Below are 22,883 nucleotides of genomic sequence, written 5' to 3' on the forward strand. Positions count from 1 at the left end.
AAGCACAGGGACGGAGCTTAGGAGGCGTGCCGGAGCGTTGCGATAGTACTGCCCCAATACCGGCCTCTGACGCATCCACCTCTACCTGGAACGCTAAAGTGGGGTCCGGGTGCGCCAGCCCGGAAGGAGGTGGACTCCTGGAAAAACAGACATTTCTCTGCCTTGACATACAAGTCATGCTCCAACAGCCTACCCATCTCTCGACGCACTAGGGCTACATGCTCGGCTCATGTAGCAGAGTACACTAGGATGTCGTCAATGTACACTACCACTCCCTGCCCATGCAGGTCCCGGAAGATCTCGTCCACAAATGATTGGAAGACTGAAGGAGCATTCATTAACCCGTATGGCATGACAAGATACTCATAATGACCTGAGGTAGTACTAAATGCCGTCTTCCATTCATCCCCCTCCCTAATGCACACCAAGTTATAAGCGCTCCTGAGATCCAGTTTTGTGAAGAAACGCGCTCCGCGTAATGATTCAGTCATACTCGCAATCAGAGGTAGAGGGTAACTGTACTTCACCGTAATCTGATTGAGACTACGATAATCAATACATGGGCGCAAACCTCCGTCCTTCTTCTTCACAAAAAAGAAACTTGAGGACGCAGGGGAAGTGGAGGGCCGTATGTATCCTTGTCTCAGGGACTCCGCTATGTATGTTTCCATAGCCACCGTCTCCTCTTGAGACAGAGGATACACATGGCTCCGCGGAAGTGCCGCACCTGTCTGGAGGTTTATCGCACAATCTCCCTGTCTATGAGGTGGCATTCGCGTCGCCCTCGTCTTACTGAACACGAGTGCCAAATCCTCATACTCAGGGGGAATGTGCATTGCGGGAACTTGGTTCGGACTCTCCACCGTGGTCGCCCCAACGGAAACACCTAAACATCGCCCAACACACTGGCCAGACCATTCCTTGAGAGCCCTCTGTTGCCACGAAATGGTAGGGTCATGGGTGATTAACCAAGGAAGCCCCAGCACCACGGGATACGCAGGAGAGTCAATGAGGTACAACTGGATAATCTCCTCATGACCCCCCTGCGTCTTCATCTTTAGTGGCGCTGTGACCTCCCTAATCAACCCAGATCCCAACGGGCGGCTATCTAGGGCATGGACAGGAAAGGGTGCATCAACGGGCAGGAGGGGAATCCCTAACTTAGAACAAAATTGCCGATCAATAAAATTCCCAGCTGCGCCTGAATCGACTAGCGCCTTATGCTGGGAATGAGGTGCAACCTGAGGAAATACCACAGGTATACACAAGTGAACAACAGAGAGCTCTGGGTGAGTGGGGCGCCTACTCACCTGAAATGACTCCCCAGTGCGCGACCTGTTGCCTCGATTCCTCTGAGACCCTCCCCAGCACCTAGCCGCAGTGTGTCCTCCACGGCCACAGCTGGTGCAGGGGACGACCCTCCTCGGGTTCTCTCTCCTACTCTCCCTGGCGCCAGCACCCCCGAGTTCCATTGGGCTCGGCTCGGAGGTGCTGGGGGATGGAATGGACGGCCCCATCTCGGGACGTCCGCGGGTAGCCAGCAGGGTATCCAAACGGATGGACATGTCCACTAGCTGGTCGAAGGACAGATTGGTGTCCCTGCAGGCCAGCTCTCGACGAACGTCCTCACGCAGGCTACACCGATAGTGATCGATGAGGGCCCTCTCATTCCACCCCTCATCCGCCGCTAGCGTCCGGAAATCCAGGTCGAACTCCTGTGCGCTCCTCTTCCCCTGTCGGAGGTGGAACAGATGCTCCCCCGCCGCTTTACCCTCAGGAGGGTGATCGAAAACTGCCCTGAAGCGGCGGGAGAACACAGCGTAGCTGATGGTGGCGGCGTCTATTCCCCTCCATTCGGCGTTGGCCCACTCCAACGCCTTGCCGGAGAGACAGGAGATGAGGGCGGAAACGCTCTCGTATCCCGAGGGCGCCGGGTGTATGTTGGCCAGGTAGAGTTCCACCTGAAGGAGGAACCCCTGACACCTGGCTGCGGTGCCGTCATACGCCCTCGGGAGCGAGAGCTGAATCCCACTGGATTCCGGAGCTGGTCTGGTGGGGCTGGCCGATGGTGGTGGTAATGTAGGAGGAGGTGTGGGCAGGCCTCCCCTCTCCCATCGGCGCAGAGTGTTCATAACCTCCTGCATGGCGGAGCCGAGTTGCTGGATCATGGCGTCCTGGCAGCTGACCCGATCCTCCAGCGACTCGGTCGCCGCCGCTGCTCCTGCTGACTCCATGTATGGTGTGTTGTTCTGTCACAAGGCTGATGTGGATGCGGTGTTGGAGTCAGGCGCAGGACACAGAAGCTTAGTTGATCCGACTTTTAATAGTCACAGGAGCAAAAATACAAAATACAACGGGCCTCCTAAACAGGAGACGAGCGAATACGCAAAACAGTGCATAAAGTGCGCACAGCACTAACAATAAGAAAACACATAAACTTAAACCAACCGACGGGAGAACAACAACACACAACTACAAACACAACCAAAGGAAACGTATAGGTGACATAATCAATATGTGATATAGAACAGGTGCACTAATCAGACAAAACCAAACAAACATAGATAGCATCAAACGGTAGCAGCTAGTACTCCGGGGACGACGAACGCCGAAGCCTGCCCGAACAAGGAGGAAGCAGCCTCGGCGGGATTCCGTGACAATGGGTGTAAAAGATTCCTGGATGGGATTCTCCTGAGCCATGTCTGAACCAATAGACACTGTGTTCTCCTACACAGGTCTCAGTCTGTATTGTACAGTTCAGAGTCACATAGTCTCCTGGGAGGACTGACTCAGACACAGGCTGCTGGAGTACAGACATGTTTCTGGACCCTGATCCTGACAAGAAGTTCAAATAACCCATTTAATCTCTAGAATATTACTGTAGAAAGTGTTCAACCTCAACATTTCATCTGATTAAGATAATACCGCATATCTGTAAATTAAGTTTTTCAAAAACGTACCTTTTACTATGAGAATGGCTCCTTCTCCAAACTCCACCTTGTTGCCATAAGCACTTCCACAGTAGTATGTGCCTGAATCAGAGAGCTGCATGTCTGAGATCCTTAGGTGATTCTTTTCTTGGCCATTTTCCACTGAGAAGCGAGGGTTATCCTTAAACTCATGGTAGAATGTTGCGTTCCTGTCAAACTTATAGACGGTTGATAAGAGTTGAAGCTTATCTCTCAAGGGTTGCTTGTACCAGGAGAAATGCATGGCCATGTGGCCTTCATAGAAGCAGTGCACAATCACGGCGTCTCCAACGTTGGCTGATATGAGTCCACTGTCCTGAAGTATGGATGAGGACACAGTACCAGCTACCACATGTATTAAAGAACATGAACAATACAACGTTTTTGCTGTTACATACCCCAAATACAACTTAGAATATTCAAAGTTCCTGTAAAGTATTTAATGTGATATCTCATGCATCCAAATCAAAGGTGGACATCACCTAAGCAGAGAAATATAAAAGTTGGATTTACCCATCTCTACAAGAACTGGAAATATCAGACACAGTGTGATCCTCTTTGAAGTTGTCATCCTCCTCACAACCTGTCTTGAGTGGAAAAAGTTAACCTATGTAGACAACACTTCAACAATGGAGTTACAGATGATTGGTCAAACTGGACGCTTCATTTTTTTTGACGCCATATTCTGGTACGACAATCTTCTTCACATTGTACAGAGTCACAGAGTCTCGTGGCTGGACTGAATCAGACACACAAAGATTTTATTATAGGTATATTCTTATCCTTATATATTTAGTACAAATTTAGTAATAATCATTCAAGTTTGGCATCCCTTATTCTTTATTACTACAGCTACTGTTGTCTACGTCAAGACACTCATAGTTGTGAACTTGTTGGGAACGTGCAGGCTATGACACTGTTATCCAATAGGGCTTCTATCACCAAGGTCACTTCACCTCACTAAAAACATCTCTGGAAAAAAATCTCTAATTCAGGATTTACACTCGATTGGATTGGATGGATAGAATCCCTTCCCATGATTTTGTTATTGAGGAGGCAGATTCCTCTAGGCCTATGGGTGATGATAATTATTCACAGTTAAAACTGTGTTGTGTTTGACTAAGAACTACAGATCTAGGTGAAATGACCTCATAAATAGCTCATTGTGTTTTTTCACAGATTTCAGTAGACTATGTATAGATAAACTGCCTCATCAAAAGAGTTGGTTTACTGTTGTTAAAATGGTCAACTTGAAGAGCAAGTAGTGTAGCCTACGGTATGAGAGAGCTAAGAGTTCTGAGACATCCGTCTGAAAACCACAGAGAGCGAGAGAGAGAGAGAGAGAGAGAGAGAGAGAGAGAGAGAGAGAGAGAGAGAGAGAGAGAGAGAGAGAGAGAGAGAGAGAGAGAGAGAGAGAGAGAGAGAGCGAGAGAGAGAGCGAGAGAGAGCGAGAGCAACATTAGAGAGAAAGAAAGAGAGCAGAGGGTCCTATGTTCAAAGCCAGCAGGTCCTAACAAAGCATAGATACATCCTCATCTTGTGTTCATCACTGACCGCAAACTAACTGTAAATAGGTTGCTCTGTGTTTGAGAGCGTGTTACTGGCATGAGAAGAGAAAAAAGTGTTTAACACTACAAATTAAAGCTGCAATATGTAACTTTTTGGGCGACCTGACCAATATAAATGTGAGTTATAGATGTGTCATTCTCAATTAATGCAAGTCTAAGAAGCTGTAGTTCTGTTCTAAGTGCGCTATTTCTATGCTGCATGTCTGAGATCCTTAGGTGATTATTTTCTTGGCCATTTTCCACTGAGAAGCGAGGGTTATCCTTAAACTCATGGTAGAATGTTGCATTCCTGTCAAACTTATAGACGGTTGATAAGAGTTGAAGCTTATCTCTCAAGGGTTGCTTGTACCAGGAGAAATGCATGGCCATGTGGCCTTCATAGAAGCAGTGCACAATCACGGCGTCTCCAACGTTGGCTGATATGAGTCCACTGTCCTGAAGTATGGATGAGGACACAGTACCAGCTACCACATGTATTAAAGAACATGAACAATACAACGTTTTTGCTGTTACATACCCCAAATACAACTTAGAATATTCAAAGTTCCTGTAAAGTATTTAATGTGATATCTCATGCATCCAAATCAAAGGTGGACATCACCTAAGCAGAGAAATATAAAAGTTGGATTTACCCATCTCTACAAGAACTGGAAATATCAGACACAGTGTGATCCTCTTTGAAGTTGTCATCCTCCTCACAACCTGTCTTGAGTGGAAAAAGTTAACCTATGTAGACAACACTTCAACAATGGAGTTACAGATGATTGGTCAAACTGGACGCTTCATTTTTGTTGACGCCTTATTCCGTTAAGACAATCTTCTTCACATTGTACAGAGTCACAGAGTCTCGTGGCTGGACTGAATCAGACACACAAAGATTTTATTATAGCTATATTCTTATCCTTATATATTTAGTACAAATTTAGTAATAATCATTCAAGTTTGGCATCCCTTATTCTTTATTACTACAGCTACTGTTGTCTACGTCAAGACACTCATAGTTGTGAACTTGTTGGGAACGTGCAGGCTATGACACTGTTATCCAATAGGGCTTCTATCACCAAGGTCACTTCACCTCACTAAAAACATCTCTGGAAAAAAATCTCTAATTCAGGATTTACACTCGATTGGATTGGATGGATAGAATCCCTTCCCATGATTTTGTTATTGAGGAGGCAGATTCCTCTAGGCCTATGGGTGATGATAATTATTCACAGTTAAAACTGTGTTGTGTTTGACTAAGAACTACAGATCTAGGTGAAATGACCTCATAAATAGCTCATTGTGTTTTTTCACAGATTTCAGTAGACTATGTATAGATAAACTGCCTCATCAAAAGAGTTGGTTTACTGTTGTTAAAATGGTCAACTTGAAGAGCAAGTAGTGTAGCCTACGGTATGAGAGAGCTAAGAGTTCTGAGACATCCGTCTGAAAACCACAGAGAGCGAGAGAGAGAGAGAGAGAGAGAGAGAGAGAGAGAGAGAGAGAGAGAGAGAGAGAGAGAGAGAGAGAGAGAGAGCGAGAGAGAGAGCGAGAGCAACATTAGAGAGAAAGAAAGAGAGCAGAGGGTCCTATGTTCAAAGCCAGCAGGTCCTAACAAAGCATAGATACATCCTCATCTTGTGTTCATCACTGACCGCAAACTAACTGTAAATAGGTTGCTCTGTGTTTGAGAGCGTGTTACTGGCATGAGAAGAGAAAAAACGGTTTAACACTACAAATTAAAGCTGCAATATGTAACTTTTTGGGCGACCTGACCAATATAAATGTGAGTTATAGATGTGTCATTCTCAATTAATGCAAGTCTAAGAAGCTGTAGTTCTGTTCTAAGTGCGCTATTTCTATGCTGCATGTCTGAGATCCTTAGGTGATTCTTTTCTTGGCAATTTTCCACTGAGAAGCGAGGGTTATCCTTAAACTCATGGTAAAATGTTGTGTTCCTGTCAAACTTATAGACGGTTGATAAGAGTTGAAGCTTATCTCTCAAGGGTTGCTTGTACCAGGAGAAATGCATGTCCATGTGGCCTTCATAGAAGCAGTGCACAATCACTGCGTCTCCAACATTGGCTGATATGAGCCCACTGTCCTGAAGTATGGATGAGGACTCAGTACCAGCTACCACATGTATTAAAGAACATGAACAATACAACATATATGCACTAGGGCTTCTATCACCACGGTCACTTCACCTCACTAAAAACATCTCTGGAAAAAAATCTCTAATTCAGGATTTACACTCGATTGGATTGGATGGATAGAATCCCTTCCCATGATTTTGTTATTGAGGAGGCAGATTCCTCTAGGCCTATAGGTGATGATAATACTTCACAGTTAAAACTGTGTTGTGTTTGACTAAGAACTACAGATCTAGGTGAAATGACCTCATAAATAGCTCATTGTGTTTTTTCACAGATTTCAGTAGACTATGTATAGATGAGCTGCCTCATCAAAAAAGTTGGTTTACTGTTGTTAAAATGGTCAACTTGAAGAGCAAGTAGTATAGCCTACGGTATGAGAGAGCTAAGAGTTCTGAGACATCCGTCTGAAAACCACAGAGAGAGAGAGAGAGAGAGAGAGAGAGAGAGAGAGAGAGAGAGAGAGAGAGAGAGAGAGAGCAACAGCAGAGAGAAAGAAGGAGAGCAGAGGGTCCTATGTTCAAAGCCAGCAGGCCCTAACAAAGCATAGATACATTCTCATCTTGTGTTCATCACTGACCGCAAACTAACTGTAAATAGGTTGCTGTGTGTTTGAGGGCGTGTTACTGGCATGAGAAGAGAAAAAACGGTTTAACACTACAAATTAAAGCTGCAATATGTAACTTTTTGGGCGACCTGACCAATAGAAATGTGAGTTATAGATGTGTCATTCTCAATTAATGCAAGTCTAAGAAGCGGTAGTTCTGATCTAAGTGCACTATTTCTAAGCTTTCCGTTCTTAAGTTTTGTTTTTGCATCTTTTACTTTCGGTTTTGTACACCAGTTTTAAACAGCTGAAAATACAATATTTTTGGTTATTGAAATTATATTTCACAGCGGTTTAGATGGTACAATGCTTCTCTACACTATGCATTGGTTGTTTTGTCACATAAACTGAAATTAGGCAAACTATTAGAATTTTAGCAACCAGGAAATGGCGTAGCGATTTCTGCATATTTCACCTTTAAAGATTCCTGAGTATGGCCTAAATAAATACATTCAACTTCCTTTGTCTTGACTGCTGCTAAATGCTTTATTGATCTCATCACAAGCAAGTCCATTTCAAATTAGTTTGGCAGAGAAGCAAGGCACTTAATTCAAGTAGCTACAGTAATTATTAGTTACAGTAATTCAGCTAATAATGTTAATAAAGTGAGAGTTAATAAAAAGCTAATTCATTGGACTGTTTCATTCATCCAGTTCTACTGTCTGATCCCAGCATACACTGTCTCTTCCTCCATTTGGCTTCTCTGTCTTCCAGACCTGTTCTTCTTCTTTCTCAGATTCAGAGCTACGTAATGGAGATTGTCTGCATCTTGAGCCAGTGAGAAACAAGGGGGGAAGGAGAAATATTATTCACTATAAACATTTTCATACATATTTTTACGGTAATACAAAATGTAAGGAATTCTACTTACCCCTGCATCTGTAGAAGAGACTGCTGGACATGTTGTCATAGAGACGGGTCCTGAAAGGAAATACCCCAAAGATAAAGATACAGTCCCTTCTTCCACTACAGATACATCCAGAGATGGTAATATTAAAGAAGAGCAACCTCTAAGAAAAAGTCACTTACCTCTACACTTTCTCTGGTTCATCTTATACATGATGCAAGCAAGGACAATGATCAGGATTAAGGAGAAAGCCAATGCTACACCCAGGCAGTACTCCAAGAGAAGAAGGTCTGCCCTACGGCCTGTGGAGATTCAAACATTATTTGAGGACACTCAGAACAGCAAGTAAATGTATATTCTACACAGTAGATTAGTAAAATATATAAAAATCCTACCTTGAATGTCCAGCTTGGTCCCGTTCCCAAACAGTATCTCCCCATGAGGCCACAGCACAGTAGTAAGTCCCAGCATCAGAGAGGCTGAGGTTCCTCTTGGGGAGGTTGTAAACACAGCTCTGTGTAGGAGACCCAGCATCAGGGCTCTTCACACACTGATCACTCCTGTCTCCATGGGTGTAAATGATTCCTGGATGGGATTCTCCTGAGCCATGTCTGAACCAATAGACACTGTGTTCTCCTACACAGGTCTCAGTGTGTATTGTACAGTTCAGAGTCACAGAGTCTCCTGGCTGGACTGACTCAGACACAGGCTGCTGGAGTACAGACATGCTGTTGGACTCTGAACCTGAAAAGAGTAACAGATTAATATCATGATTAATGTCCTGCTAGATTTATTTACAATTACAATATACCATTTCTAAAGTATATTTAGAATTTCATGGATGCAAAATGAACTTCCAAAATAAAGAACTAAGTTAGTTTACCTTTGACAATCAAAACAGCTCCTTGTCCAAATTTGACTTTGCCCACTTCAATAGCACCGCAGTAGTATATAGCTGAGTCCCCTAACTGTGTCTTGGAGATGGTCAGGTTAAAGTTGTCAACTCCTCTCTTCACACTCAGACGATTAGTCCCATTGAAGTCCTTGGTAAAGTTATATAACTTAACAATTTGTTTCAGAATTAGAAATATCATAAACAGGGACACCATCTTTGAATATATCATCTTGCGTGGAGAAAGTCTACCCATGTATAACACTTCAACAATGGGCTAATTTGATTTGATTTGATTTGATTGGTTGAACTGGAACCAATCTTCTTTGTTAATGCCTGATTCAGACGACCATGGTCTTGTGGTCTATTGCACCCTACAGAGTCACACAGTCTACTGGTTGGACTCACTGAGACACAGGATGCTGTAGAATGTAAGTAACTGTCTTGAAGGTTTTACTTGTTTCGTGGTTTATTTTCTCACCTCTCTGGAGAACACTGGGTCAAAATAGTAGACTATTCGTTTTTTCACCTCTCTGGAGAACACTGGGTCAAAATAGTAGACTATTAGTTTTCTCACCTCTCTGGAGAACTCTGGGTCAATATAGTAGACTATTCGTTTTCTCACCTCTCTGGAGAACACTGGGTCAAAATAGTAGACTATTAGTTTTCTCACCTCTCTGGAGAACACTGGGTCAAAATAGTAGACTGTTCGTTTTCTCACCTCTCTGGAGAACACTAGGTCAAAATAGTAGACTATTAGTTTTCTCACCTCTCTGGAGAACACTGGGTCAAAATAGTAGACTATTCGTTTTCTCACCTCTCTGGAGAACACTGGGTCAAAATAGTAGACTATTAGTTTTCTCACCTCTCTGGAGAACACTGGGTCAAAATAGTAGACTATTAGTTTTCTCACCTCTCTGGAGAACACTGGGTCAAAATAGTAGACTATTCGTTTTCTCACCTCTCTGGAGAACACTAGGTCAAAATAGTAGACTATTAGTTTTCTCACCTCTCTGGAGAACACTGGGTCAAAATAGTAGACTATTCGTTTTCTCACCTCTCTGGAGAACACTGGGTCAAAATAGTAGACTATTAGTTTTCTCACCTCTCTGGAGAACACTGGGTCAAAATAGTAGACTATTCGTTTTCTACACATACTTTAGTTACACTTGATTTATCTTGCCTCCATTGCAGAAGACCAGCAAAACCAAGTGTACCTAAATTATTTGAAAGAAAACTATTATTATTTTGAACAAGTCATTCAACAGTTACAGTACTCCAGATGACCCATAGGAGGGCTGTTATACATAGAACATATATTGTCCTGTCTAGCGGTTAAGAGCATTGGGACAGTAACCGAAAAGTCGCTGGTTCAAATCCCCGAGCCAACTAGGTGAAAAATCAGTGCATGTCCCCATGCACAGGGCACTTAACCCTACTTGCTCCGGTAATTTGCTCTGGATAAGAGCATCTTCTAAATGACGAACATGTGGGAGCTGTGGGAGTGTATATGAGATAAACAACTATAGAATGAAACAAGTCAATTGTATGTCAGTCTCATTCCCTATCATTCACAGAAACATGCACTAACTGAAATATAACACCTGAGAGTGCATGACTGATTGGACACCCCAGCCTAATATAACCAATACACGACACACTTTATCCACTCTGTATCACTGTCTGGTTAGTGTGGTTCTCATAGGAGGCAATCTATCAGAAGGAGAATCCTCCTCTATTGGTCTCCTTACAGAGAACCCTGCAGAAGTCCTAGAACACTTGACTGATTGAGAAGGTACTATTTCTGCCATGACATCATCATAAAAAGGCCCATCCCCCTGAGCCCATAGATATAGTATAGATGGTGCTGTATTACACATGACATGAGATGCTTAACTCGGAGAGTTCAAATAGATTTCATTAGCAGTTCTTTGTGGTTTGTAACTGATTTCAGATAACTATATATATATCAGAGTAAGTTTATAAAGAACTGGTTTGCTGTGACTGCAAGCTGTCAGTAGGAACACGAACAACAGTAACAAATGTGAAAACAACAGACTGACACCAGATAGACATCCTGCTGAAAACCACAGAGACACAGAGAGCAGGTAGGAGGGTCCTGTGTGTACAAAGCCAGCAGGCCTAACCAAAGCCTAGATATGGCCTCGAGCAGATCGCAAGTACCTGTGAACTTGTTAGCTGTGTGTGGGTGGATGTGAGTGTCATGCTATCAACACATCTAAAAGAAGGTCAAGACATTTCAGAGGAGATATGACCAAGGTTGTGTGCCTTACTTATACAAACACTCTGGAACTCAATGACAAAACTACACACTCAAACACATGAGTCATTGTCTTCATCATACAGATCACTCTACTACCTGTTTCATTTTGAATGATTGTTGCTCCTTGTTACTAAGTTACACTTTATTATAACTATGTTGAGGTTAGTAGTAATGATCCAGTGATGATGACTGCCTGGCTTTTTAGATGGTTGCTACTTAAAGCAACTGTAAATTATTTCTAACATGTTATAGATGTGTAATAAGCATTTAATAACTATATTACATTGTTATAGATTCTTCATTGCCACACATTGTCTTTTTTGGCATTTACTTGACTGCTATTTCGGCTAGACACATGAACTATCACAGAAAAGCAAGTTGTCAATGATACTTCATCAAATTAGTGAACATTTTAAACATTTTGACAACTACATGTTGCTGCCAACTCTACTGTTGAGGCAGTTATGGGGACTTCCATGTACACTGCTGCTCCCGGTTGAAAAAGAAATGGATTGCAGTCCTACAAGGTGCACTTATACATATTCACATTTTGTCAATAGGTTGTGAAAACTGCTCAGTTACAATGTGAACATTGTCATATTTGAAATCAGTCTCTCAACCATATCAATTCTGTTCAAAGTATATTCAGCTAAGAAGTTTATTTTTAGTTCAGTCTTTTCTTATGGAGAGAGAGAGTTGTGCTTTTAGTGACATGGATGTTTGTGGTTTTGATGGTGTGTGAAAAGAGAGTGTGGTGAGGACTGACGGTCATTGCTGTGTCACGCCCTGACTCAGGGGACTCTTAAATGTTGAGTCAGGGTGTGTATATTCTTTGTGGTGTTTTCTATGTTTTGATCTATTATGTGTAGATCTATGTTGGCCGGTGTGGTTCCCAATCAGAGGCAGCTGTAGCTCGTTGTCTCTGATTGGGGATCATACTTAGGCAGCCTATTGGCACTAGTGGGTTGTGGGATCTTGTTCCGTGTAAGGTATGTTGTGTGCGCGCGCTACCTTGGACTTCACGTTTCGTTTAGTTTGTTGTTTTGTCGTTGTGTTTATTTGGTTTAATAAACATGTACGTATATCACGCTGCGCCTTGGTCTGACCCGTCATTAGACGAACGTGACATGCTGGGGGTTAGAGTTGAGTTTACGTGAGTGGAAAATCTATTTAGGGCAGTCACAACACCACAGAGAGCTGTGAAACAAGATACAGCTAAAATAAGACACTTTAACAGGCTAAAACACCAGCATTAGATACATATTAACAGTTATTATGCAGCCAACCATCTTCTTTACATTGAGCATAGGCTTGATATGGTTGTTGCACACTGAATATGTGGGTTAAAGCGTTGTATAAATGTAAGGACAGAGAAAAATATGAATGAAAATCAATCAATACCTCTATATGAAAGCAGTTGAATGTTTTATTTGTTCAAAATTGAACAACAGTATCAATGTAAAAAGGAGCTTGACAAAATACAAGTAATTGTGACTTACAATGAAAAAGCCACAGTCATACATGCATACAGTGTAGAACACAATACATCAATGCAAGTTATTAAAGAGGAAAAGTTGACATTTCAGTCCATGTTTTGGCGTCTCACCCCAGAGTACACAGTGTCTCTCTCCATGGCGTTCCTTTGTCTCCCGGCATTCGGTTTCTGGTGGATGACGTTCAGAGCGGCGTAATGGAGAGTATCAGGGTCTTGATCCTGAGAGGAATAGCAAAAATCAAAATCAAAATATTTGGTAGCAGGTGGTTAGTGGTTAAGAGCGTTGTGCCAGTAACCGAAAGGTCACTGGTTCTAATCCCCGAGCCGACTAGGTGAAAAAAAATATATATATAATAATAATAATAATATCTGTCGGTGCCCTTGAGCAAGGCACTTAACCCTAATTGCTCCTGTAAGTCGCTCTGGATAAGAGTGTCTGCTAAATGACTACATTTTTTTTTTTTATGTTCTTAAAAAAATATTAGTCTAAGTATTGCGGTATTGTGAAACAACCCTTCTAATAAAATGCATATTTTCATATTTTGATTGAAGGAAAAATACATTGATTCTGCAACAGCTAACCAAGTGTTAGGTCAGGTTACCTGGTTATCATGACTGGGGACTGCAGGAGCACTTGGCTGAGGGTGCGTTCCTTTTAATCAAACACAATAATCAATATCATCATCATCATACAACGAAGAGCCTTTATGACCAACTTTGACCAAAACATGTAAAATAATGTTACTGTACCAACAATTGATAAGCATACTGTATAATGGACAATAATATTGCTTACCTGTGCACTTGCTCATCTTGTAAAAAACACAAGTAAGGACAATGATGAGGATGACACACAGACCCAACGCTACTCCCAGGAAGTACATGAAAGGAAGATGGTCCTCCTTACAACCATCTGTGAAATATCAAATAGGAATAGAGACACTGAGGGATAAAGCCATGACAATGTTTAAGACACCAACAAGACTCGGCCTGATCTGAGAGTCATACTTTCTTCTCTCATGTACAAAGATATCTGAAGGATATAGGAAAACAAAAGTATCTGAATGATATAGAAAAACAAAGGTATTTGAATGATACCTTGCCTACAATCTAAAGAACTTTGATTATATAGATTTTAATATAACTGAATATCAGAAGTATCACTTACGGTCAATGTCCAGCATGGTCCCGTTTCCAAACAGTATCTCCCCACATGAGGCCACAGCACAGTAGTAAGTCCCGGCATCAGAGAGGCTGAGGTTCCTCTTGGGGAGGTTGTAGACACAGCTCTGTGTAGGAGACCCAGTCTCAGGGATCTTCTCACACTGATCACTCCTGTCTCCATGGGTGTAAATTATTCCTGGATGGGATTCTCCTGAGCCATGTCTGAACCAATAGACACTGTGTTGTCCTACACAGGTCTCAATGTGTATTGTACAGTTCAGAGTAACAGAGTCTCCTGGCTGGACTGACTCAAACACTGGCTGCTGGAGCACAGACATGCTGTTGGACTCTGAACCTGAAGAGAGTTAAAACTAAAGTAAAACTAAGTGGGTGAAAAATATGAAAAGCCATGTATTCATCACAAGCATTTGATGAAGCAGTTGTAGGAACATATGAACATACAGGGCCACACAATTTGAAATTGAAGAAGCAAATGTTTAGTTACCTTTGACAATTAAAACAGTTCCCTCTCCAAATGCTCATAGATGGCTGTAGTGGAACAATAGTATGTAGCTGAGTCCCCTGGCTCTGTCGTGGATATGGTCAAGTTACAGCTGTCGTCTCTTCTCCTCACACCCAAACGTTTGGTCTCAGTAAATTCCTTGATAAAGTTGTTGGAATAATAATTATCTTGGCCAACATAAAGAGATGATGCCATGTGGAGGGGTTTCTGTCCAACACTCTGCTTGAACCAATCAAACCTGCTCACTGACTCATCTGGACAAAGGCAAGTGAGAGTCACAGTGCCTCCCAGCTCAGTAACCATCACAGGGTCTGGTTGGATTACGTTTGGTTTGGTAAAAGCACAAACTGTCAAAGCAAACAAACAAAATGGATCAAAGACAAAGACATGGATAAACCATTTCTACCCATTATAGACAGAACATCCAGTTCACTTATCATATTCAAACTACATACTACAAATTATTAAAAAATGATCTCAATTCAAACGTCTTACACTTACCCAAGTTGATGTAAAACAAAAATACCTCTCTATTCATCACTGTAACATTAGTCCCTTCTGCACTGTATAGTGTGTGGGTCTGACAGTGGAACACTTTATATGCACCTTATATATATGATGCCACTTAACATGTACCCATCATACAGTAGGAGGGAACACTGAAACAAGAGATTTTATTGGCTGACTACAATCTTAGATGTGTGTCCTCTAGCTTACCATAGTTTGAGCTTCCCGGGAATTGCTTTTTTAAGAAGACATTATAAATCAAGTCAGAGTTACTGGATCAAGGCAATCAAATATTGGCTTGATATGGTTGCATCTTTTTTGAGAGAAATGAAACATTTACTGAAATGATTTCTCTTTTGATGTTTGGACAGTAAACAGTGAAGAATCTCTAGTGCTGCTAGTAACGTTGAATAATATATATTTTTGTTGGCCAAATTTCAAACCTTTGTTTGTTACCAATACCCAGTGGTGGAAAAAGTACCCAATTGTCATACTTGAGTAAAAGTAAAGCTACCTTAATAGAAAATGCCTCAAGTAAAAGTGAAAGTCACCCAGTAAAATCCAACTTGAGTATAAGTCTAAAAGTATTTGGTTTTGTATATACTTAAGTATCAAAAGTAGAAATAATTACAAATTCCTTATATTAAGCAAACCAGACAGCACATTTTCTTGTTTTTTAAATTTACGACTAGCCAGGGGCATGCTCCAACACTCAGATATCATTTACAAACTAAGTGTGTGTTTAGGGATTCCGCCAGATCAGAGGCAGTAGGGATGACCAGGGATGTTCTCTTGATAAGTGTGTGAATTAGAGCATTTTCCTGTCCTGCTAAGCATTCAAAATGTAACAAGTACTTTGGGTGTCAGGGAAAATGTATGAAGTAAACAGTACATCATTTTCTTTAGGAATGTAGTGAAGTAAAAGTTGTAATAAATATCAATAGTAAAGTAAAGTACAGATACCCATAAAAACGACTTAAGTAGTACTTTTCAAGTAATTTAGTTACAGTGCATTTGGAAAGTATTCAGACCCGTTTACTTTTCACTCCCCCCCCCCCCCCCCCCCCCCCCCCAAAGCTAATGTCAAAGCGAAAACAGGTTTTCAGACATTTTTGCAAATGTATAAAAAGAAAATTCAGACCCTTTACTCAGTACTTAGTTGAAGCAACGTTGGCAGCAACTAAAGCCTCAAGTCTTCTTGGGTATGACACTACAAGCTTGGCACACCTGTTTTTGGGGAGTTTCTCCCATTCTTCTCTGCAAATCCTCTCAAGCTCTGTCGGTTGGATGGGGAGCGTCGCTGCACAGCTATTTTCATGTCTCTCCAGAGATTTTAGATCAGGTTCAAGTCCGGGCTCTGGCTGGGCCACTCAAGGACATTCAGAGACTTGTCCCAAAGCCTCCTGCTTTGTCTTGGCTGTGTGATTAGGGTTGTTGTCCTGTTGGAAGGTGAACATTTGCCTCAGTCTGAGGTCCTGAGCGCTCTGGAGCTCTGTCAGAGTGACCATCGGGTTCATGGTCACCTCCCAGACCAAGGCCCTTCCCCCCCGATTCCTCAGTTTGGCCACGCGGCCAGCTCTAGGAAGAGTCTTGGTGGTTCCAAACTTCTTCCATTTAAGAATGATGGAGGCCACTGTGTTCTTGGGGACCTTCAATGCTGCAGACATTTTTTGGTACCCTTCCCCAGATCTGTGTCTCGACACAATCCTGTCTCGGAGCTCTACGGACAATTCCTTCGATCTCATGGCTTGGTTTTTGCTCTGACATGCACTGCCAACTGTGAGACCTTATATAGACAGGTGTGTGTCTTTCCAAATCATGTCCAATCAATTGTATTTACCACAGGTGGACTCCAATCAAGTTGTAGAAACATCTCAAGGATGATCAATGGAAACAGGATTCACCTGAGCTCAATTTCGAGTCTCATAGCAAAGGGTCTGAATACGTATGTAAATAAGGTATTTCTGTTTTTTTTATTTTTAATCAATTTGCAAACATTTCTAAAAACCTGTTTTTGCTTTGTCATTATGGAGTATTTTAGAATAAGGCTGTAATGTAACAAAATGTGGAAAAAGGGAAGGGGTCTGAATACATTCCGAATGCACTGCCAATACCTTCTTTTTTTCATGAAGGAAGAGTTCACAGAACTATTGAGATTACACTAAATCCTTAGCTGCACTTTATCCTCTTGTTGAATGCTTTAGGGTTCTTAAACGTTTTCAACTCGAGACCCAAATGAGAAATTGACTGTCCTCCCGTGACCCAAATCGTCCTACAACAATCAAAAGTAGGAATAAATAGTGTGTGATTATAGATGCATTCTCATAACTCAGGACCCATAGTTTAAGAAACCCTGCAAAGTGTAGGTCTGGTGTTTACCATCCAGATGAAGAGAGAGAGGTGTGAAAATAGGGTGTGCACTAGCCCCCCCAACTAACGATTAAATGCATCACCAACCACACAATCTGATGGACTGGAAATCTGGCATGTCATACTGAGAGAGAGAGAGAGAGAGAGAGAGAGAGAGAGAGAGAGAGAGAGAGAGAGAGAGAGAGAGAGAGAGAGAGAGAGAGAGAGAGAGAGAGAGAGAGAGAGAGAGAGAGAGAGAGAGAGAGAGAGAGAGAGAGAGAGAGAGAGAGAGAGAGAGAGAGAGAGAGAGAGAGAGAGAGAGAGAGAGAGAGAGAGAGAGAGAGAGAGAGAGAGAGAGAGAGAGAGAGAGAGAGAGAGAGAGAGCATAAGGTACATTTCATCCCCCAGTGTTAGTCTATAAGAGGCCCAGTGATGTTCACCTCAGCAGGTCTCCCTCTACACTGAGCTGCTCCTTCCTGTCACTCACACCACAGGAAGTGATGCATAACCTCACTGGCCCCTCCTCTACCTCAGACCCCAATCAGTGCAAAGCCAAGACAGGAAATACTATCATGACAAAGGCAATTTTGGTTGAACTCTTTATTTGTCTTTAGAAGTGATCAGTATAATGTAATTGTCAACTGCTGCGTACTTTGCCCCTCAGGGACACCCTATAATTTATTTATTTTTAATCACTAACACACACAACAGAGATTGATTGATTTACATGTCAATATATTTGATATAACTACACAGATACAAAATAGCAAGATTTAAACTTGTACTCAAAGATATGTCATTTAATTTGTGGAATTTATTTCCTTTTTAATGCGTTTGAGCCAATCAGTTGTGATGTGACAAGGTACCTTGTCACATCACTACTGATTGGCTCAAACGCATTAAAAAGGAAAATACTTGGTAAAAGACCAATCCATATTATGGCAAGAACAGCTCAAATAAGCAAAGAGAAACAACAGTCCATCATTACTTTAAGACACGAAGGTCAGTCAATACGGAACATTTCAAGAACTTTTAAAGTTTCTTTAAGTGCAGTCGCAAAAACCATCAAGCGCTATGATGAAACTGGCTCTCATGAGGACCGCCACAGGAATGGAAGACCCAGAGTTACCTCTGCTGCAGAGGATAAGTTCATTAGAGTTACCAGCCTCAGAAATTGCAGCCCAAATAAATGCTTCACAGAGTTCAAGTAACAGACACATCTCAACATCAACTGTTCAGAGGAGACTGTGCGAATCAGGCCATGGTCAAATTGCTGCAAAGAAACCACTGTTAAAGGACACCAATAAGAAGAAGAGACCTGCTTGGCCAAGAAACATGAGCCATGGACGTTAGCCCAGTGGAAATGTGTCATTTGGTCTGGAGTCCAAATTTGAGATTTTTGGTTCCAACCGCTGTGTCTTTGTGAGACGGGGTATGGGTGAACGGAGGATCTCCACATGTGTATATCCCACCGTAAAGCATGGAGGAGGAGGTGTTATGGTGTGGGGGTGCTTTGCTGGTGACACTGTCTGTGATTTATTTAGAATTCAAGGCACACTTAACCAGCATGGCTACCACAGCATTCTGCAGTGATACGCCATCCAATCTAGTTTGGGCTTAGTGGGACTATCATTTGTTTTTTAACAGGGCAATGACCCAACACACCTCCAGGCTGTTTAAGGGATATTTGACCAAGAAGGAGAGTGATGGAGTGCTGCCTCAGATGACCTGGCCTCCACAATCCCCCGACCTCAACCCAATTGAGATGGTTTGGGATGAGTCGGACCGCAGAGTGAAGGAAAAGCAGCCAACAAGTGCTCAGCATATGTGGGAAGTCCTTCAAGAATGTTGGAAAGCATTCCAGGTGACGCTGGTTGAGAGAATGCCAAGAGTGTGCAAAGCTGTCATCAAGGCAAAGGGTGGCTATTTGAAGAATCTCAAATATAAAATATATTTTGATTTGATTAACGCTTTTTTGGTTACTACATTATTCCATATGTGTTATTTCATAGTTTTGATGTCTTCACTATTATTCTACAAAGTAAAGAAATAAAGAAAAACTCTAGGTGTGTCCAAACTTTTGACTGGTACTGTAGGTGTTTGGGTTTGGTGGGGTTCATAGAGGACCACAAGGCTTCACCCTACAGATGGATTATGCATGTTCAAACTAACTATCCACCAGCCCTAACCCTTAACCCCATCCCTAACCTAACTCGAACCCTACCCCTAACCTCAGCCCTAACCCCAGTCCTAACCCTAACCCTATCCCTAATCCTAACCCTAACCCTAACCCTAACCCTAACCCTAACCCTAACCCTAATCCTAACCCTAACCCTATCCTGACTGTAGATACAGCTACAAAGGTAGAAAGGTATTTTCAGAGACAGAAGTTTTTGCGAGAAGGGTGTAGCTGTAGTCCAATATGGTGACTGGAGAATGGCCGAGTGGGTGTGTGGAAAGGAGTTGGTGTGTCAAAAGCTCTCTGCTATAGGTTAGAGTGTTTTGATTGAGCTGTGTTTCTTTTTCTTCCGTTTCTTACCACGCAGCTACCATACATTGAGCTACCATACCGCAGGAGCTTGGACGTCTGTTTTAAAGCCAGAGCATGACTCTGAGTCATATTGCATTGTTAGTTTTACACAAATAATTTAAAATGTTCAGTTATGAAACTGACAATTGTTTATTTGTTATTAAAAGTACTGGTGATGGGTGTAGTGTCACTCTGATATTGGCTACTACAGTAGGTAGCTACTTCCCACGCCGTTGCCGGACATTAGTGCTTGGCAAACGGGAGCAAAGGGCAGTGTGTCCCGGTGTTGTTGCTGTTCATGCCCTCCCCATTGAGTAGTAGACTGTATGTATGTATCAAGGTGACATCTAGATGGTTATCAATAATAGTTATTGTGTATGCTGCTATCCTACTTGAAATAAAATTCTGTGATGGTAAAACATGACCACGTTAGCTACCGCTGGCGATACGACCATGATATAGCTCCTCAGTAAGAAGCACCTCAGGTCAGCAGGCACTTCGATACAGCACCGGTGCACTGGTCACCGGCTTATCAACTCATTATTCAGCCAAATCAGCCATGCAAAACGGTCTTGAGTGGCAACAAATCTGCCCAATTAGCTGATTCGCTTTCCATACACCCACTCCTTTCGACACACCCACTCGCCCATACACCAGTTACAGTTATGTAATCAAAGGCCAATGTTTACATTTATGAATTAGAGCTATGACAGTCTATTACAAATCAGTCTGACAGTACTTTTGACAGTATTTAAATATGAAGGAAGTATGGTTTGAAGTGACTGAAATGCATCAGAAAGGTATTTGGAAGTTCAGATGATAGGCAGTAATTTTGCATGATATTGTGTGTAGAAAACAACATCATCATTGATGATGTTCATTTTCCCCCAGTCTGATGTACATTTACGTCATTTAGCAGACGCTCTTATCCAGAGCAACTTACAGTTAGTGAATGCATACATGTTTTGTTTTTTTCATACTGGCCCCCCGTGGGAAACGAACCCACATCCCTGCTGGCCAAAACCTCCCCTACCTTGGACGACGCTGGACCAATTGTGCGCTGCCCATGGGTCTCCCGGTCACGGCCGGCTGCGACAGAGCCTGGACTCGAACCAGTCTCTCTAGTGGCACAGCTGGCACTGCGATGCAGTGCCTTAGACCACTGCGCCACTCTGGAATGCCTGGTCTTGTCCAGTCTATTCTGGCTTCTGGGAATTGTAGAGGTAAACAGAAGAAACATACATGTTCCTGAGAGTATTATCCTTCAGTAATGGGGTCATAATATTTTGTAGCTTAAACCATTCCAAAGATAGAGCCACATTTCTAGGAGGAAAACTGAAACCACTCTATTTATTACAACCGCATAAAGCGGCTCCCGGGGTTATTGACGAAAATCCGTTACTATGAACCAAACGCAAATGTTTTCATTTTATTTCAGAGTTTCTCTCTCGACCCTTTTTGAAAATCAGGTGACTCCATTTCAGGTGACCCCTAGTTTGGGAAATGCTTTACTAACCAATAATATCAGGTCATCACTGGCTCAAGCCTTGTAGTTCCTGTCACCTCACACTGTGGTTGATGCACTTGTCACCTTTCTAATGTCAGTTAAAAAACAAACTGCAGGAAATGGCCATTAGCTGACACCTATAGAGTACTATTTTCACACGTTTGAGTCAAACTCTGATGCCGCAATATACTGCGGTTGAAGAGACCAATCACACACTGATTATTCATGACTTTATTAACTTCAGAGTTCACTGTTAGAAGCAGGACTGATGATACAGTAGGTTGTCCTCTTCCTTCTCTCTGCTGATCTCAGAACAGACAATCAGGCCTAGTGACCATCATTCCAGCCATGTAAGACAGCCAATCCCCTGCCTCTCACTCTAATCTGACAGACAGAATGACTAGTATACACCAGTGGTGTCGGTGCCGTTTAAAATGGGGGAGGATTATATTTTTTAATGAACATGGCCTTATTTCTATTAGAGCATATTGGATGACTGTCATTCATATTCCATTCAACCAGCTCAATGTAACATCGATAGATTTAGGCTACTACATGATACTCTAATTTCCCCTATACCCATCATGAGGTTGCTACAACCTAGCCTATGAATGAAAGTTTACAACGTAGGTGCACAGGTCGAGATAATGTTTACTAATCAAGGTGACAGACAGTGACACATTCAATACCGACTTGCACACTCTTGCCTGCATCTAGCTGATCTAGGGTGTAATCATTAGTCAACAGTTGCAAACAAGAGTTTCTCATGGACGAATTCAGGTATGTTTATCCTTGTTTCGTTCCGTTTGCTTCCGTTTTTTTCAGTTGAATCAATGCAATGAATACACCCCTGATCAAACGCAAACACAGTTAACTTTCATAGAAGCCAAACAGGTTGTGGTATACATATAATTCCTTCTCCTATCTACCCGCTGTGATATACCCGGAAATATCACATTTACATAAGTATTCAGACGCTTTAGTCAGTACTTTGTTGAAGCACCTTTGGCAGCGATTACAGCCTCGAGTCTTCTTGGGTATGACGCTACAAGCTTGGCACACCTGTATTTGGGGAGTTTCTCCCATTCTTCTCCGCAGATCCTCCTAAGCTCTGTCAGGTTGGATGGGGAGCGTTGCTGCATAGCTATTCTCAGGTCTCTCCAGAGATGTTCGATCAGGTTCAAGTCCGGGCTCTGGCTGGGCCACTCAAGGACATTCAGAGACTTGTCCCGAAGCCACTCCTGCGTTGTCTTGGCTGTGTGCTTAGGGTCGTTGTCCTGTTGGAAGGTGAACCTTCGCCCCAGTCTGAGGTCCTGAGCGCTCTGGAGCAGGTTTTTACCAAGGATCTCTCTGTACTTTGCTCCGTTCATCTTTGCCTTGATCCTGATTGATATCCCAGTCCCTGCCACTGAAAAACATCTCCACAGCATGATGCTGCCACCACCAAGCTTCACCTTAGGGATGGTGCCAGGTTTCCTCCAGACGTGACGCTTGGCATTCAGGCCA

General features: G+C 42.5%; 2 protein-coding genes and 1 pseudogene across 3 annotated transcripts in view; all 3 read right to left on the reverse strand.

Moving 5' to 3' along the window:
• LOC311133078 (uncharacterized protein) overlaps nucleotides 1–3,540 on the reverse strand; it is a gene marked incomplete at both ends in the record, with an annotated part of 51,287 nt that extends 47,747 nt beyond the window's left edge. Inside the window, 3 exons of the mRNA XM_084166513.1 lie at nucleotides 2,780–2,835; nucleotides 2,961–3,323; nucleotides 3,483–3,540. Coding sequence (XP_084022639.1) covers nucleotides 2,780–2,835; nucleotides 2,961–3,323; nucleotides 3,483–3,540 — 477 coding nt within the window. The remainder of the gene's footprint in view (nucleotides 1–2,779; nucleotides 2,836–2,960; nucleotides 3,324–3,482) is intronic.
• Nucleotides 3,541–7,934: 4,394 nt separating this feature from the next.
• Nucleotides 7,935–19,960, reverse strand: LOC311132579 (immunoglobulin kappa light chain-like; annotated as a pseudogene). Its single transcript has 6 exons — nucleotides 19,906–19,960; nucleotides 14,596–14,831; nucleotides 9,010–9,142; nucleotides 8,522–8,870; nucleotides 8,309–8,428; nucleotides 7,935–8,047 (listed from the first exon to the last, which is right to left on the reverse strand). The product of its transcript is annotated as an immunoglobulin kappa light chain-like (transcript).
• LOC311131832 (uncharacterized protein) lies at nucleotides 12,885–14,299 on the reverse strand (the record flags this gene model as incomplete). Its single annotated transcript, XM_084164961.1, has 4 exons — nucleotides 12,885–13,016; nucleotides 13,400–13,449; nucleotides 13,594–13,710; nucleotides 13,966–14,299. 4 exons carry the CDS (start codon nucleotides 14,297–14,299, stop codon nucleotides 12,885–12,887), a joined length of 633 nt encoding a protein of 210 aa, XP_084021087.1.
• Nucleotides 19,961–22,883: the final 2,923 nt, after the last annotated feature.

Source organism: Coregonus lavaretus, assembly GCF_964263955.1.
Source record: "Coregonus lavaretus genome assembly, chromosome: 7".
Lineage (NCBI taxonomy): Eukaryota > Metazoa > Chordata > Actinopteri > Salmoniformes > Salmonidae > Coregonus > Coregonus lavaretus.